Below are 16476 nucleotides of genomic sequence, written 5' to 3'. Positions count from 1 at the left end.
AGCAGATCCAAACGGAGGTTTGAAAGAAGGACGATGCTGAATCCGTAAGAAAGCCTTTCCTTCTGAAAATAAGCGAACATGACAGACTGGAGCTGAGTCACTCTTGACAATAAACTCTGATTGTCTATATTTGAGAAGTCACTGACAGCTGGTGATTTCTCTTTCCCGGAGAGCCGAAAGCGGCTTCGGCAGCCCAAAATATTCTGAGAGTCAGCGTTCTGCCATGCAGAGAGGCTGCCTCAGATCTGACACCAGTGATCACTCTGCCTGCCAGCAGATGCCGAACGCTGATAGCTGCAGCGGAGACCTCGCAGCAGCTTGTACATCAGCACCGCAGCGCGCACTGTGTTCCGCTCTGATCCCGTCTCAAACACTACAGTCTGGAGCAGCAGGATTTCTACTTCTACTCAGCAGCTTTGATGAATTCGACTCTAATTTTCCAACCATTCTGATTGTTTTTAATGGCAGCTGGTAGGAAGGAATTCAGCTGAGTCCAGCATCCCTGCTGAGGGAAAGCAGCTGCAAAGGAACCAAACGCAACCGAAAGCCTGAAGCCTGGTGCAGGAAGTAAGGCTTCTGTGTAGGGAATGTAATGGTGGCCTGGCGGTCTGGGTGTGCTTTACGTGTAAAAGTGTGTTTATAATCTACTTAGGTTAAATACTTGAAGGTTTACTTTTATTTTTATTCAATTATTTGATATTTCTGTATCATTTTAAAGCACATTGTATTGCTCTTTTATATGTGCAATTATAATAAATTTGATTTGATTGAAGAACTTAGGAGGTGTAGTGGTTAGCACTGTGGCCTCACAGCAAGAAGGCCGCTGGTTCGATTCTCGGCTGGGGGGGGGGGTTCTCCAATGGTGGCCTTTCTGTGTGGAGTTTGCATGTTCTCCCTGTGTATGTGTGGGTTTTCTCTGGGTACTCCGGCTTCCTATCACCCCTAAAACTCTGAATTATCCATAGGAGTGAGTGTGAGCATAACTGGTTGTCGGTCCTGGGATGGACTGGCGACCTGTTCAGGTGTATCTGCCTCTCGCCCAGTGATTACTGGGATAGACTCCAGCTTCCAGTGACCCTAAAACGTTAATGATAGATGAAGAACTTTGGCCCTTGACGGCCACCATCCACTAGAAGTCTCCTCTATGTTCATCTTTACCACAAGATGTCACTAATTCTTTCACACTACCTGTACTCCGAGACTCCAAAGTCCTTGAGGACCGCTGTCCTGCAGGTTTCTATGTATTCCTGCTTCAACACACCTGATTCAACTTAAATGAAGTTTTGCACAATGACTAGCTAGTTCGAGTCAGGAAAACATGTAAAACCTGCAGGACTGTGACCCTCAAGGACTGGAACTGGACACCCCTGATGTATTTATTTAAAATTAGCCTGATACAGCGACTAGACTGGAAGACGTCTGCTACATGACTGTAGAATAGGACAGAAAGAGGAACGATTTTTATTAAAGTGCTTATGTTAGAAGTGTCTCCCTATCATTTCATGACACTGTAAAGCATGTATGAGAGGCAGAAAACAAACATCTAAAGTGGAGTGATGTACTATTTGTTTTTAGGGTTCATGTTCTTTGTAACTCTAAACCAATAAGCAAACACCTCCTACAATCAGAACGCCACAAACACACTTTTACCATAAATCAGTGCTTCACATGTTAAGCAGCATTCAGGACCATTTGTTCTGCATTATCTCTGATCACAACAGCTTTGACCAGTCCATCCTCTTTATGGAAAGTAATCAAAGCAGATTTTACATTGAAAAGACAAACAATTTGCCTAAATTCAGCATTTAGGATCCAACTTTTACTTTGTTGCCACAAATATCCTTGTTTTTCTAATAATCTTACCTAAAACAATAAACACTTGCAAAAATAATCACTTTATTAGCATGCCAGCGCTCACAACTAATGTGTTGAGCATGACAAACAGTAGCTGCACCGTGCATCAGTGTGACGGCAGAGGGATCAGCAGCATTTTAATGCATTCATGTTTGCAATTAGCTCAAAGTGTTTTGTATCCAAGTACGACCTTATTAATTTTGTTTATTTCAGAGCAAAATCCATTCATAGATTGGAAGCATGTTGTGGAGTTTTTAACATTAATTGTGTGACCCCGAGGAAAATGTGACCACCAGAGTCCAGACACACCATCACTCATACAATTAGATGTCAATACAGAACGAAGTCAAAGTAAACAACTGCAGAATAGTGTTGATTTTAGGGATTACAAAAGAAACTGAAGCTATAATTTGCATAATAATTAGCCAAGTAATTGATCCATTTTTTAAGCGATGACTCAAATAAGGTGTGTGGGAGTAAACACAGAAAAAGGCATCTATGGGTGGAAAGTTTCAGGGGAGCAGGTGTTTTTCCTTCAGCTGTGATGAATCACTCTTCCGACTATTCACTTTTTAATATTCACTTTAAAATGCAGTCCTATTAGTTTTTAAGGAGAAACTGGATGCACTTTAAACCCAATGTGAAACAGTTCTCTGATATATCAATAAACTTTGGAGCTCTGCTTTGGTAAATACAGTCCAAAGTTTGAGTGCATCCCTTCTCTCTCAGCACTGTTCGGGTGGTGCTTTGTTCCAGGCAGCTTCTATTTCCTCTGATTCTGGGAGTTTATGTAGAGAAGCCTCATCCATCCAGCTGGGCACAGACCCTTCTGCTTCCTGTCGGCTGAAATCGGGCTGAAGACGGGTTAAAGACAGGCTAAAGTTGGGCGGGGTGAGCAAACCCCACACAGACATGGGCGGTGATGAAGACCAACAAAGGGAAGAAGTTAATCGTTTAAGACATCATATAAATGGTGATTTCAAAATGAGCTTTTTAGACACTTAATTTCAAAGTCTGCCAAAAAAGAAAATAACAATAATAATAATTAGTGCAGGGGTTGTTTTTTTATTTGTCCGTGACTTAAAATGCCACAGAAGATATTTCTAAGCATTTAGAAAAGGGATTTCTGCATGAAATATTCCCTTTAATTCTTATCAATCTGCAGATAATTCTCAATATCAAAGGAAAGCAAGATAACTGGAGGAGAGTTCAATTATTTCCAAATGCAAAATACTCTGATTTACATAAGTACTGAGAAACTGGTCACTAGGAATGAAATCTAGAGTTGCTTTGTGAAGACTGAAGGTTGTTGTGTCTTTTACTTCCTCGCTATAACAGACATGGAGAAGTCTAACGGTAGTAAGCAGAGAATAAGCTAATTTACTATCAAACTAGAAGAACAACATAAAATCATGGAGCATCAGCTCATTAAACACAGTAAAACACGGTGAGTGCGATGTCATATCGTTTTGTTTTTTTCTTACACTGGAAGTTTACTCAAGTTAGAGGAAAGTATTAGAAAAAAAAGTTCTTTTAAATGAAAACCTTTCCCCTGTTAAGGATCTCCAGCCAGTGAAAGGTTAACATTTGACCAGAAGTTCCTGAAAATGTCCTGCAGTGACATGCCAGAGGAGCTGTGAACCCTGCGGAACATCTGCACGCGTGCACCAGTGCTCCCAGTTCAAAATGCTTAAGCTTTCACTTTCCTGCCAACAGCAGCCGGAGTGTGCCAGAATATTTCGGTTTCAGTTTTCAGTCAAGGATAGACCAACTGCAAATGAATTCAGACCATTTTGAACCAATTACAACATATCCAAACGTAAGATTTGGCCAAAACGACGTTTTTGAGGCTAAGCTGTCTAAGATGAGGGAGTATGTGATCGCTGCTGGCAGGATGGAGGAGTACATTCAACTATTACTTGGACTTTTAAGGAAACTTTCTGCACAAACTTGGACCGACTGGACTGATCGGAGACATACTGAGAATATTTCACTGTTGAGTCACAGAACACAGTTATATACTGGATCAGCAGTAAGGTTTGGCGTCATCACTGTTCAGCTAAAAAAAACTAAAACATTCATTCATATCTAAAAGAACTATATGCACAGGATCTTTATTAATCCATCCCACATTCTGTTGCAACTACCTCAAGCTCCCATTGGCTCCTGTTTAGGTTAAATACCAAGACTTTTTTAATGAATGTGGTGAAATAAACAACTTATTTACCTGATTATTGAATCAAAGAACAATATGCAGATGTATAAATCTCTCCCTGAGCTTCTCTGCAGTCACGTTTTGGTAAACAACAACAGAAAAGTCTGTGAAACATGTGGATAGTGACATTATTCTTCTCCCCAAAGACGATTTTACCCAGAAAGAACCTGTTCTTTAAACAAGCGTCCTCGTTTCCCCTCTGGTGGCTTACATTTCTCACGTTGTGATTGATCCGACACTTCAATCTCTGGAGAAAAGATTCGACAGAACTTTGACTGTCAAGGACAAATTTAATCTTCTTTTGAAGTACGTTTATGATTCAGACACGTCAGGAGACCCTTTGAAGAGTCAATGAGAAGAGAAAGGAATGTGCTGAGTGCGCCGAAGACCGACATCCGACCTGCAAAACTAACAGAGGACATAAAACTTTCAGCTGTTCACCTCTGATCAGAACACAGCCTGAATCGGTTTCTGAAAGCGAGAAGACTCGTGCTTTGATGCAGAGGTCATAGTCAGAATAAATGCATCAACACCCCCTTAACTTTAAAAAAAAAAGTAATGGTTTGTGTTTTAAAAAACACCTTATTGGTTTTTAGCATTTTTATGAGAAGCCTTACATTTCCCTCCATTTGTGAATTTATTTTATTTAATTATTACTTCAACCAAATTCTTTTATTTCACAAATAAACAAAACAGCATAAAATTCAACAAAACAGAACGAGAACCAAAGTCAAGCAAACAGCATTTGTGTCCTCATTAATGTTTAAGACTGCCGTCACTTTTAAACATTAGTCGCTTAACAATGGATAAGACCATACACCCTCACACATTCTCCTCACGCCTGTCTGAAGTCTCACTCACACTTTGTATGATCCCATAGTCTCACATGATTGGCCACATGGCCATGCGAGCCAATCAAATCAAAGCACTGCCTCGGGTAGAGCTGAGGACCAAGCAGCAAAAGAACTTGATGCAATCGGCTCTCAGAGCCGGTTCTTTTGAGCAAGACATCACTAACTGACGGGTATCCAATGTCCCGCTGCAAGGTGGCAGAATGTGACACAACCGCGGTTTTTAGTCTGTTAACAGTGTGGTTTAGCTTTAGCCCACCTACCTCGGTTAGCTCGGTTAGCTCTTAACTACAAACAGATTGAATATTCCAAGGCTGCATGTGCTTATGAAGACTGCACATCCGCAGATGGCTAAATGTTTAACAACCTTACAAGGTCTACTAGAATTTATAATAGACATGTTTCCAATTTCACAATGCACACACGGAAAACATCCCCTGCAGATGAAAAGCTTTCAGGCACCTGGTTTATCAACATCTTTTCAATTCAAGCAAGGTGCAGTTGTGATGCAGAGCAGCTCCTTACAATATAGCAGAATGATTCAGAGTTCATCACTTCTGTCATAATAATCTTTACGGGAGAGTTTGGACATTTAAAGAAAGGTGAAGGAAAAAGGTCTTCCTCAATTCATAAAGAAATGTGCAGAGCATTGTGCTCATGAAAAAGCATCATTTAGTGCATAGAAGTCGTTCGTCCAATGTTTTTTTTTCCCCTATTTCAATTCAACATTTATGGATTTTCTACAGTATATGTTCCAATGACACGTAACAAAACAGAAGGACGAAATGAAATGTGCCACAAAGACCTTGAGAGCTTCATCTAAAGCGGAAGAAGTTTCACAATCAATACAAAAGCAGGAACAACCTTCAACCCGAAACGAATGGAATGGAGAAGAGATGTTTCAAAATACTGTAAACATTCCTCCATGAGTTCACACCTCCTTCCCAACATGGGTTTATTAAGGTAAAGTACAACATCAGCTCCACATTACTAACTCCAAACTGCCATTTGCCCTCAGGCGGGTCCCCACCTTTATCCATCCACCTATTTGAGGGGGAACCCAAGGCATTCCCAGGCCAGCCGAGAGATATAATCCCTCCAGCGTGTCCTGGGTCTTCCCCTGGGTCTCCTGCCGGAGGAACATGCCAGGTACACCTCACCAGGGAGGCGTCCAGGAGGCATCCTGACCAGATGCTGAAGCCACCTCAACTGGTTCCTCTCCATGCGGAGGAAACTCATTTCAGACACCTGTATACGAGATCTCATTCTTTTGGTCACAACAAACAGCTCATGAGCATAGGTGAGGGTAGGAACGTAGATCGACTGGTAAATCAGAAGCTTTGCTTTCTGGCTCAGCTCCTTCTTCACCACACAGATAAGTGCCGAGACCACATTACTGCAGACAAAGCACCGATCCACCCGTCGATCTCAAGCGCCATCCTTCTCTCACTTGAACAAGACCCCAAGATATTTGAACCTGTAATAAATCTAATTTTGCTTCTTCCATCTCTGTGACTTTATACTCACTCTGTGTCGGTGATGACGTAGCCAAAGACGTCGTCATCCGGCTTCTTCCTGCTGGTTTTGACGTCCAGCTGAAGCTCAGGAACGTGCATTGTCTTCTTATGAGGTTCCTCGTACACGAGAGAAGCAGGAGGTGGCACCACCTCCTTGATCCAGCCCTCCACCTCTGACACCTCCTCCACAGACTGGGTGGCATCCTTCTTCTGCACGGCCACACCCACCTCGCTGGTGCGACTCTGGACATTTTCCAGACCCACCTGCTGGCCTCTGGGCATCTCCATAGCAACATCATAGCGGTTTCTTGATGAGGGAGGGCCAGAGAAAGAGGTTTTGTCGAGGAAGGCGAGGAGTTTGTTCAAGAGGTTGCCGCTCTCAGGCTGGAAAACGAGTTCAAAGGAAATTACATGTCAAAAAGCACAAACCTGCAACTAAAACAAAGGTTGTCACCACAGGTTTACTTTAGTCTCTTGGTTCCAATAATAGAAAATTGACACTCACCAGCCTCTATCAGGTACATCTGTTCAATTACTTGGTAATGCAAATTGTCAACCAACCCCATGGCAGCAACTGCCTTAAGCCATGCATTTACGTATGTATGGTCAAGGTGACTTGCTGAGGTTCAAACTGAGCAACAGAATGAAGGAGAAATTAGATTTATGTGACTGAACTTGGGATGGTTGTTGGTCTGAGTATTTACTGGGACTTTTACACACAACCATCTCTAGTGTTTACAGAGAAGCTCTGAAAAAGTTGTCTGAACAAAAGTGTCATGTTGATGTTAGAGAATGATGGACAGACTGGTGGGGGATGACAGAAAGCCAACAAATAAGCACTGGTTCCAACCAAGATAGGCAGAACATCATCTCTGAACAGACAGCACATCCAGCCTTAGAGCAGATGTTCTCCAGCAGCAGAAGACCACAGCAGGTTCCCTCCTGTCAGTAAGAACAGGAAACTGAGGCTACAATTCACACAGACTCACCAGAACTGGACAATAGAAGATGGAGAAACGTTGCTGGTCTGATGAGTCTCCAGTTCAGCTGCAATGTTTACCAGCTGAAACTGAAATACCAATTTCTGACCTATATATCTGTAAAAACATTCAGATAGTATTTTCTACAGTACCCTTAACCAGCAGCCTGAGCCAGCAGGGTGAGGGATGTTTTCTTGACACACTTTGCCAAGAATGCCTGCCAACATGGCAGTACTCAGCCTACCTGAGTCCTGCTGCTGACCATGTCCATCCCTTTCTGAGCACAGTGGAGCATCTTCTGATGGAAACTTCCAGCAGGATGATGCACCATATCACAAAGCTCACATCATCTCCACCATGACGATGAGTTCACTGTCCTCCAACGGCCTCCACAGTCACCAGATCTACATCCAGCAAAGCAGCTTTGGGACGTGGTGGAACGGGAGATTCTCATCATGATGTGGAGCAACTGTGTGATGCTTCATGTCAACATGGAGCAAAATCTCTGAGGAATGTTTCTAAGACCTTGTTGGATGTATGACACCCATCCAGTGCTTGCAAGGTGGACCCGATAAAGTGACTGGTGAGTGCAAATATGTTGCAGCACAATATTTATCCAACAAAGAAAAGTGTAAAACCAATATTTAGTATAAAATAATATTCCTTTAAACATACCAAACACTAAACATCAAGACCTTTGTCTTTACATTATTTTTTTCATCCAAATATTATTTAAAAAGGTGTTTTTCAGGCTATTTACATCAAGCACCAACTGGAAAATTGAATAAAAAGTATATAAACTCCTTTCAGATGTGTGTTGTATTTAAGCTTCAGGTGGACACATGGAGATTTCAGATTCACCAGCGTTTGTTGAAGCTGCTTAAAGCGAACAGGTGGGAGCCTTTCCTGTCAGCATGAACATGTTGGCGTAAGAACGTAAGTGTCTAAAGTTAAAGAAAAGCCAACTTGTCAGTGTGTGCTGACTACGGTTATTATATCCCATTATTCTCCGACTTGTCAGGAGCCAAATGTCAACGCTGGCCAAGAAATCGACTTCATCAATCTGATCTTTACTCTGCCCAACATCACTCGCTGTGCTGCAGACTTTCTATGTTTCCCTGCTTCAACACGCCTGACTCAAATGAAGGTCTTACCAGTAGCCTTATGTAGAGCTGGTCAGAGATCCATTTCATCAGGTGCATGAGGTAAGATAAGGTAACTTTACAGAGTCTAGAAATATGGAGTGATTGTGACCTGCTGTGTTTTTTTATTCATATTCACATGTAAATTTCTCTCCATGTGTCTCCATGTGGGACAAGCGTAATAGGGCTGCAATCATTCCTGCAGCACCGGTATGCTGCAGGAAACAGATTGTATTTCTGCTGCCTTTAAGAAGACCTGATGAAACAATCGGTCCAACAAAAGCCTTAAATTAGTTCTAAATGTCTGATGCCAAAGCACCATAATTATCATCAGAAGTAATGAAGGAACAGCGTCAGCGTAACAATGCACTGATGATTATTACTGAGACGGTAAATATTATAAATACATGATTGACAACTATTTTAACAGCAGAACTGTATTTTGAGAACTGTATTTTAAGACAAAACTTTTGGGACTTGATTTGCTTTCCGTTCCAACCCACTCGGTCCTTCACAACACCATGTTGCTTCTCTTTCATGATGCTTCAACTTGCATCAAACATTTCAGTTCTTTTGAAGTCTGCAGGTGAAAAGGTTATGTTGTCTTTTTTCCACAAGCAGCTTGCTTACCTCCTCCTTCACATCAGCCTCCTCTGCATCGGTGTGCCGCTCTATTGAGGGGGGGGGGGGGGGGGGGGGGAGGGGGGGGGGGAGTGTCAGAATATTTGCATTTAGAGACATGGAAGAAGATTAGTGAAGTGTTAAATGTATTAAATTATGTAGAAAGGAGAATGAATTAGTTAATCAAAATAATAATAATTACTAAAAATAATGAGTAAACATAGTTTATTCTCATATTGCTCTTTACATTATTGCCCTTTTTTTTTCCCCCCAATTCTGTGACATGTTCAATAATCACTGATTCTGACATCCCCTGCTGTGTAATTTTTGTGTCTTACATCTGTACATGGGCAGGAGTGTGGAGAGCTGTAGGAGGGAGCAAGTTTGTCTTGTCTTGTTTTGTCAGTATCTTATGTATTGTTTTGCGTATTAATTTGTGTAATTGTTGATTATGATGTATTGTTTTATGTTTTTGGACCCCCTCGAAAACGAGATGGTACATCTCAAGGGGCATTCCATAAAATACATTTCTCTAATTTTTCTAACTTCTCTAATTAAAAGCCACTTTTTCAGATTTCAAGGATGCTTTTTTGTTGCCCCAACTGATTGATCTGGAAATGTTATTTTTCAATTGGTGCTGAAACTAAACGTGCACACGAATAATCTTCTCTGCAGCCACTTTTACTGCGCTTATCAATTCAAACTACATTAAAATAGCCCTTGAGTGCTTTCATTCACTGTGTAAACATTTTAGCCTGATTGGCCTCAGTGGACAAAGAAGCATTAACAGACTGTTCATGGCCTCCACTGAGCGCAGGAAGCTCATTTACCTCCACATTGATTTTTATGTTGCAGTCTTGCGTTGAGTTGAGAGCTCTTTTTTTTTATTTAATCCCACAAACAATTATGTACGAATGCTTTGAAAGCATTTGCTCAATACTTTAATTATGCGAAAACACAGAATGAATCATTATGAAATTACCCTCAAGTGCTGCCAGTGTCACAGAAGAGCTCTTCTCTGGTGTTGGAGTCGGCGCATTCTGCGGCAACTTCTCTTCGTCTTCATCCCTGCCAGCCGCCGCCTCCTTTCTGTCGCTCTGGTCTTCCTCCAGGTCTCGGGGTCCAGGTCCTCTAACTCGGTTCAGACCGCGGTTTAGCCCCTGGTCCTGGTCGACCACCTGCAGAGCGTCAGCTATGAGGCTGGACAGCTGGTCAAAGTCATGCGGCGTCAGGTTATCTACGTCCACGTGCTGCCTGCCGACATTCTTCACAACGTTCTCGATGAATCTCTCTAGAAGAGTCGGAGACAAAGAAAACGACAAGTGAGTCGAACTGTTTGAGTTTTAAAGGCTACTTTTGATTTTCAAAGCAGCCCCTGACAAAACAATCTCACCACAAGGTCCATTTATGCTACCGTGGTGCTTTTAGTCTCAACATTTCATCCTCTAAATGCATTAATGGATTTGAGAAAACGGTGACAACATGTAAGTGGGTGACTCATATAAAAGCTTCAGCTAAACCTGCAGAAATGTTCAGCTGCATGAAGCCTTGACAAGTTAGGAATCCAGCTAAAACTTTACTGATTTAATTTGCATTCCTGACATCAGGTAAAGACTTAAAGGCGTCACAGCAACACACAGCGAACATGCTGCTGCCTGCTGAACAAAAGAAAGCAGACTTAGCTATCTAACATGATATTCCAGTTAGCAAAAAGTAAAGTAAAAAAAAAAAAAAAAAAAAAAAAGCTAACGCTGGTTTCCGTATTTAGTTTGCAAGACAATACTTTATCCGAATAATTTAAGGTCCGTTTGCAGGACGCATTTATGTTTTGAAGCTTAAGGATTATTTTTGCACCCTTACGTATTTAAATGGAGACATTTGTTTCAGATGTGGTCATATATCGTCACCCATGTGTCTTTTATGTTGCCATAGTGAAGTCATCGCATCCACTAGTGGGCAGTGTTGAGCTCAGAGTTCCCTTCTGGGTTTTTGACACCGGTTGGTAGCTTTAATGCACCGCTATGAAGTACTTTACAATCCTCCAAATCCTTCCTTGTTTTTAGGTGTGTGTCAGCTATACAACTCAACACTTTGTTTCCTGGTGGTATTACTCTGTTTTCTGTGTAAAGTCACAGCAAAGCCCAGTGAAAACGGACCAAATAACAGGCTGAACCAACGCAGCAGACGGACCAAACTGTCTGTCTGTGTCGAGCATAAATGGGCCCTGAAGTGGAACCTACTGAAGTTAGGCAGATTTTCTGGGTGTAACGTCCCATAAAGGCTAATTTAGCATCCATTTTGCATCCTGTCTCTCCTCTGAAACCTCTCAAGCCAGTGAAAGTCATTCTAATGTTGACTCTGGTCTCATCTCTTGCCCTGTCCTGTTCTCTTTTTTATCCTCGCTTCCTTTGATAAAGTCTTTGTGTTTCTTTCCTCAGTCAGCCGCCGTGTACATTCAAAACAGCCTGTGTGTTGCTATCCAGCTGATACGTGTGACGCGGGGCCCTAACGTGAAATGCAGCTGTAAAGTGTCGTAGCGTCCTGGAAAATTGCTGTGAAATGTGGTTTCTTAGCCTCTGGATGCTGCGGAGCGACGGTAGCTTCAGGAATGTGTACGATGAATGTCAGAAAACCATCAAAACCAATCAAATACATCTCTTTAAACTGAAGACGTATTTTTTTACAACTTTAATACCATTTGGGTCTATCTTGAGAGCCTCTCCGGATGCAGAAGATAACATCACGACTTGGGTTCGGTTTGACTGCTTGGAATAAAAATGTAGGTTTTTCCACACATTTTCTGCACTATTACAGCTGGAATCCTGCAGAGAACTGGAGCTAAAATTTGCACGTACAGCACAGAGGCTCAGTCTGCAGTACTGATGGCGATCAGGTGTGTGTTTGTAAGCGACTGAGGATGACAAGACGTCCAAAGTGAAAGAAGTGTCATGCTGACCTATCTGTCATGTTATACTGTTACTTTCTGATTTTCAAGCTTATCTGGCTTTTTAAAAAAAAACAAATCGCACCATCCACAGATGTGAGTGGCTCTCTGGCTGAGGTCCCTTCAGTTCTTCCCATCTTCAGAGGCCTGGATTTGAAGGATTCCTTTGTGAATCCAGATTTGTCTGTGCCGCTGCTGTAGAAGGGCCTAAGGCGCAGGGACGGGGCCTTCGGCTCAGAGGGGTTCACCCCCTCACTGTGCAGGGACAGATACTGCCTCAGGGCGCCCAGGAGAAGGTCACCCTCAGCCTGTGTGGCGAGGAGCTGGTCAGATGGAGGCCTCTGCTTTTGAAGCGGCTGGAAAGATGAAAAAGATGAAAGACTGGAGGGAGACAACTTCTCAGTGGAAGGCTTGGATTTGGAGCGATAGATGTCCCTTGAGATGCCCGATGGGAAGCGGTCATTCTGTAATAAATGAGAACACAGATTCAGACAGGTTCGCTGTGAAACCAGAGGAAAAGCTGCTGCAGAAAACGCTTATCATGGATCTCCAGGTAGATAAGTCACTTAAATCCAGTTTCTTCCTCATCATGACGCTCAGTTTGAACTTCTGTAAGTCATCTTGACTGTGTCTACATCACTAAATGAATTGAGTTGCTGACAAGTGATTGGCTGCTGAGCTGTTTGTGGTTAACAGTTGAGCATGTCGACAAAAGTGCCTTAAAGTTCATCCACTTTATTTTTTTCTACTTATTTAATCTTATTGTGTTTTTGTGCACGGTGCCAAATTATAATGGAGGGAATTTTTTCTCGCATGTATCTTATAAACCACTTCTTATTCTAATTATAGAGCAGCAATTCAACACCAGAAATCATAAAAATATTGACTTGTCTTCACCAAATTCGACATCTAAGGACGTTTCTGGGTCCCAGTCTTCCCAGATTGTACATGGATGCAAGAAATAAAAGAAAAAAGGAAGTCTGGCACCCTCAGAAAGTTCAGAAAGCAAGCTGTCTGGAGGCAGAGCTTTTTCTATTTAAATAATGACTCTGTGCGATGAGGAAAATCCTGTTGGTTTTAGACTTTGCGATACCAAACAACCATCCTAGTATCAATTTGTAATGTTGAAATAAAAATAAGACACATGATCATTAAAGTAAAAACATTGTAAATTACTGCGTCCATCACGAAGCCATGAGTACCTGTTACATTTTTTTTTTTTTTTTTTTTTTAAAGTTTCTGACTTTAATTCTGCCTGCAGTCAGTATCCGGACGCCAGAAGCAACTCTTTGTTTTAATGTATGGAATTTCATTTGAGCAAAACAAAACAAAAGAAAGAAAATTATTGACTTGGAAAAAGTCAATTCAGAAAAAAAAAACAAAAAAACATTATTAAACCACTCATGTAATTATAACAACAAATCCATCAGCTACAACAAAAGCAAATTGTCACTGCAGACTCCATTAACGCCCACCTAAGATCACAGAAATGGCAGCAGCCCGCACAACGCTAAAATCATAATTACAGCACCGACTAACGGCTCCTCACAGTTGTCATTACGATGTGTGTGTGTGTGTGTGTGTGTGTCTCTGTGTGTGAAGCCATTTCCGCAATTCATCACCGCCGTTATCTTTATTCATCACAGTTGATGCAGTTTGCGCCGCCTGTGCCCTCCGGGGCTCTTTTAGTCTCCACCGCTGTTTTTCTCTTCCACTGGTGAAGCTCGATGGGAAAGGGCACGAGACCCCGAGCAATGCCTGCAGGCGCCTCAAAGTTCTACTTTCCAAGTACAATCCCCCAGCTGGAGAGATGCCACGGCAGTCCTGGCACAGCGACGTGGTCACGCCCCGAGTTATTACTCACAAACTATCTGTTTGGAAAACATTTAAGCTGGGAGAAGCTATCAGTTACGTTACAGAGGCAAGAAAAGAGCGACAACGAACGATGAAGGCAAATTCCCTGATGAGGAGGTTAGAACGAAGCTGCTGTGTGTGGGAGGACCTGTGCACACGATGCACCAGGTATCTACGGCAGCGGTGTCACCCTCCAGTCCTCGAGGGCTGCTATTTGGCAGGTTTTTGTTGTTTTCCTGCTAAAACACACCTGATTCAATTCAAATGGATCCAACAGCTTCTTGTCAACCTGTTGCTTCATTTTGGTCAGGTGTGTTGGAGCATAAAGACAATGAAAAACTGCAGGATGTTGACCCTCTACGACTGGAGCTTGACACCTGTACCCTACAGGCTTAACACACTTTTATTCAAGAATTTAAAGATAAATTGTGAGAAGAAGAAAAAAAACTGCAGGAGCATCACAATCTGCAGCTGCAGGGATTCCTTCACCTTTCCAGGCATGTTCCCACTGGAAGCTGATGACATCTTAGGAAGGAGGCCCAGACGTTGGAGATACGTCTGCAGATTCCTGCTCAGCTCCACCTCCACCGGCTTCACCCTCTGGTCTTGTGGGTCCAACGCTTCAGCTGCCAGCCTGCAGAAGAGGAGGAAACAGCCTCACAGCTTCTTCATGCAAAAATACTGCTGTGAATGCAAGAATTTTCTACAGAAAATGAGCTTTCTTCCCAAACTTTCAATATTAGAAGTGCCAAAATACAGAAACACAAACTGATCTAAACCACCATTAAAAATCTGCTGAAAATTGATAAAAAATACAAATTAATAAGCAAATACAGACTTTTCCATTCTTTTCTACAGTCATTTAGCAGACACTTGTATCCAAAACGACTTACATATGAGAGTGAGAACAACACAAGCAAAAAAATAAAACAGTAGAGGAAGTCATAGATCATAGACTAAAAGCTCCTGCTGACAGGGATCATCACAGCTAAAATAAAATCTTTTTATTTTTACGCTCAGGTGCTTCTGCATCAGACTGTTTCCATGTTGCTACAAGGTCCAGGAAAAGACTGCATGTCATGTTGCTGCCTGCAGCTCAAACTGCAATTGCTTCAACCACAGTGAAATTTGAGGTTTTAAATGGTGATAAAAGTTCATCTGGAATCCCAATGTTCAAAAGATCTGGATTGTTCCTGTAACTTAACTTGCACACTACTACAACAGAAGTTGGGGATACGCCCTGCTAGCGCTTTCCTGAACTGCGCAGATCGAGTTAAATGACGTCATCACACCAGAAAGGTTTGAAGCTGCTTTCTGCTCAAAGTCGACTCCTGGATTCATCTGTTCAGTGTTTAACAAGAAACCTTTTTCAAACCTAACGTTTCGCCACTCGGCTGCCAACAAGCTACGGTAGAAACAAAGTTAGCAAAACACGGTTGAGCTAACAGTGGGTGAACCATAGACATCATATAAACAGACACCGCATTGTATCACGCTGCCTATACACTGCAAAAACTGAAGTGTAAGTAAGATTAAAAATCTTAAATTAATACATATGCTTTTTTTTTTTTTTTTTTAAAGATAATTCTTAGTTTTTATGCCAGAGAATTCCTCGTTTTAAGAGTATTTTTTACTTGTTTTGGGGAGTCTTGACAAGCCAAATTTTCTTGTTCTGTTGGAAGATTATTTATCTTATTTTAAGCAACATTTTCCTAATTTTTCTAAATTTTTTTCTTGTTATTTAAGCCTGAGTTTTTTGCAGTGTACAAACTGACGTCTCATCACGCCGCCATCTTGGATGGGTCTCCCATGCGCCTCCAATACATTTGTAGGGTGTAGGCCCAACCACAACAATAACTTCATGAATTTTTACATGATTTTTCTCAGTTTGGTTTGTTACAAAGGACAGAGATATTGTTATGATACAGATCCCTGCAAAATATTAAAAACTACATGCTTTTATGCTAAAATATTTTATAGCGCTATTTTAACTAAGATATAAGGTAGCTACAATTTAAATAAATATGATACTAACATGTTTGATTGTGAAATCAATAAATGCATCAATAAACAATCTATTTTTATCTGGTCAAATAAATTATTATTCAACCTTGTGAAATGTAATTCCACACAATCTGCTTTCAATATTTAACTGGTTATTGCAAACGTATGCTGAAAAAAAATACGGGAATAGTTGCTGCTTTCTCCTGACTCTTTTATTTACATTTATTAATTTATAAATATAGAGATACAGTTTTACAAAGTCTGATAATAAAGTATTGTCTTAAAACACTCAGAGCGCAAACCTCCGCCAAGGTCTTTTAAAAGTTCCTGGATCCAAATGATGATCCAGATCCCCACCAAAATTAAATCAGTTCTCCCCTATTACATTTCTAACTCGTCCTGAAAATTTCATGAAAATCTGTTCATAACTTTAGTTATCTTGAGCACAAGCAGACAAACAAATAAAGCCGTAAAGCCGTAACCACCTTGGCGGA

At 41.5% G+C, this 16476-nt stretch overlaps 1 protein-coding gene across 1 annotated transcript in view; it reads right to left on the bottom strand.

Moving 5' to 3' along the window:
* LOC306758407 (receptor-type tyrosine-protein phosphatase N2-like) overlaps nt 1-16476 on the bottom strand; it is a gene marked incomplete at both ends in the record, with an annotated part of 265555 nt that overhangs the window by 196787 nt on the left and 52292 nt on the right. The window contains 4 exons of the mRNA XM_079243734.1: nt 6448-6821; nt 10185-10471; nt 12210-12480; nt 14468-14612. Coding sequence (XP_079099860.1) covers nt 6448-6821; nt 10185-10471; nt 12210-12480; nt 14468-14612 — 1077 coding nt within the window. The remainder of the gene's footprint in view (nt 1-6447; nt 6822-10184; nt 10472-12209; nt 12481-14467; nt 14613-16476) is intronic.

The sequence above is a fragment of the Telmatherina bonti genome (genome assembly GCF_933228915.1).
Source record: "Telmatherina bonti genome assembly, chromosome: 7".
NCBI lineage: Eukaryota > Metazoa > Chordata > Actinopteri > Atheriniformes > Telmatherinidae > Telmatherina > Telmatherina bonti.
This window is presented reverse-complemented; position numbering and strand designations above follow the sequence as displayed.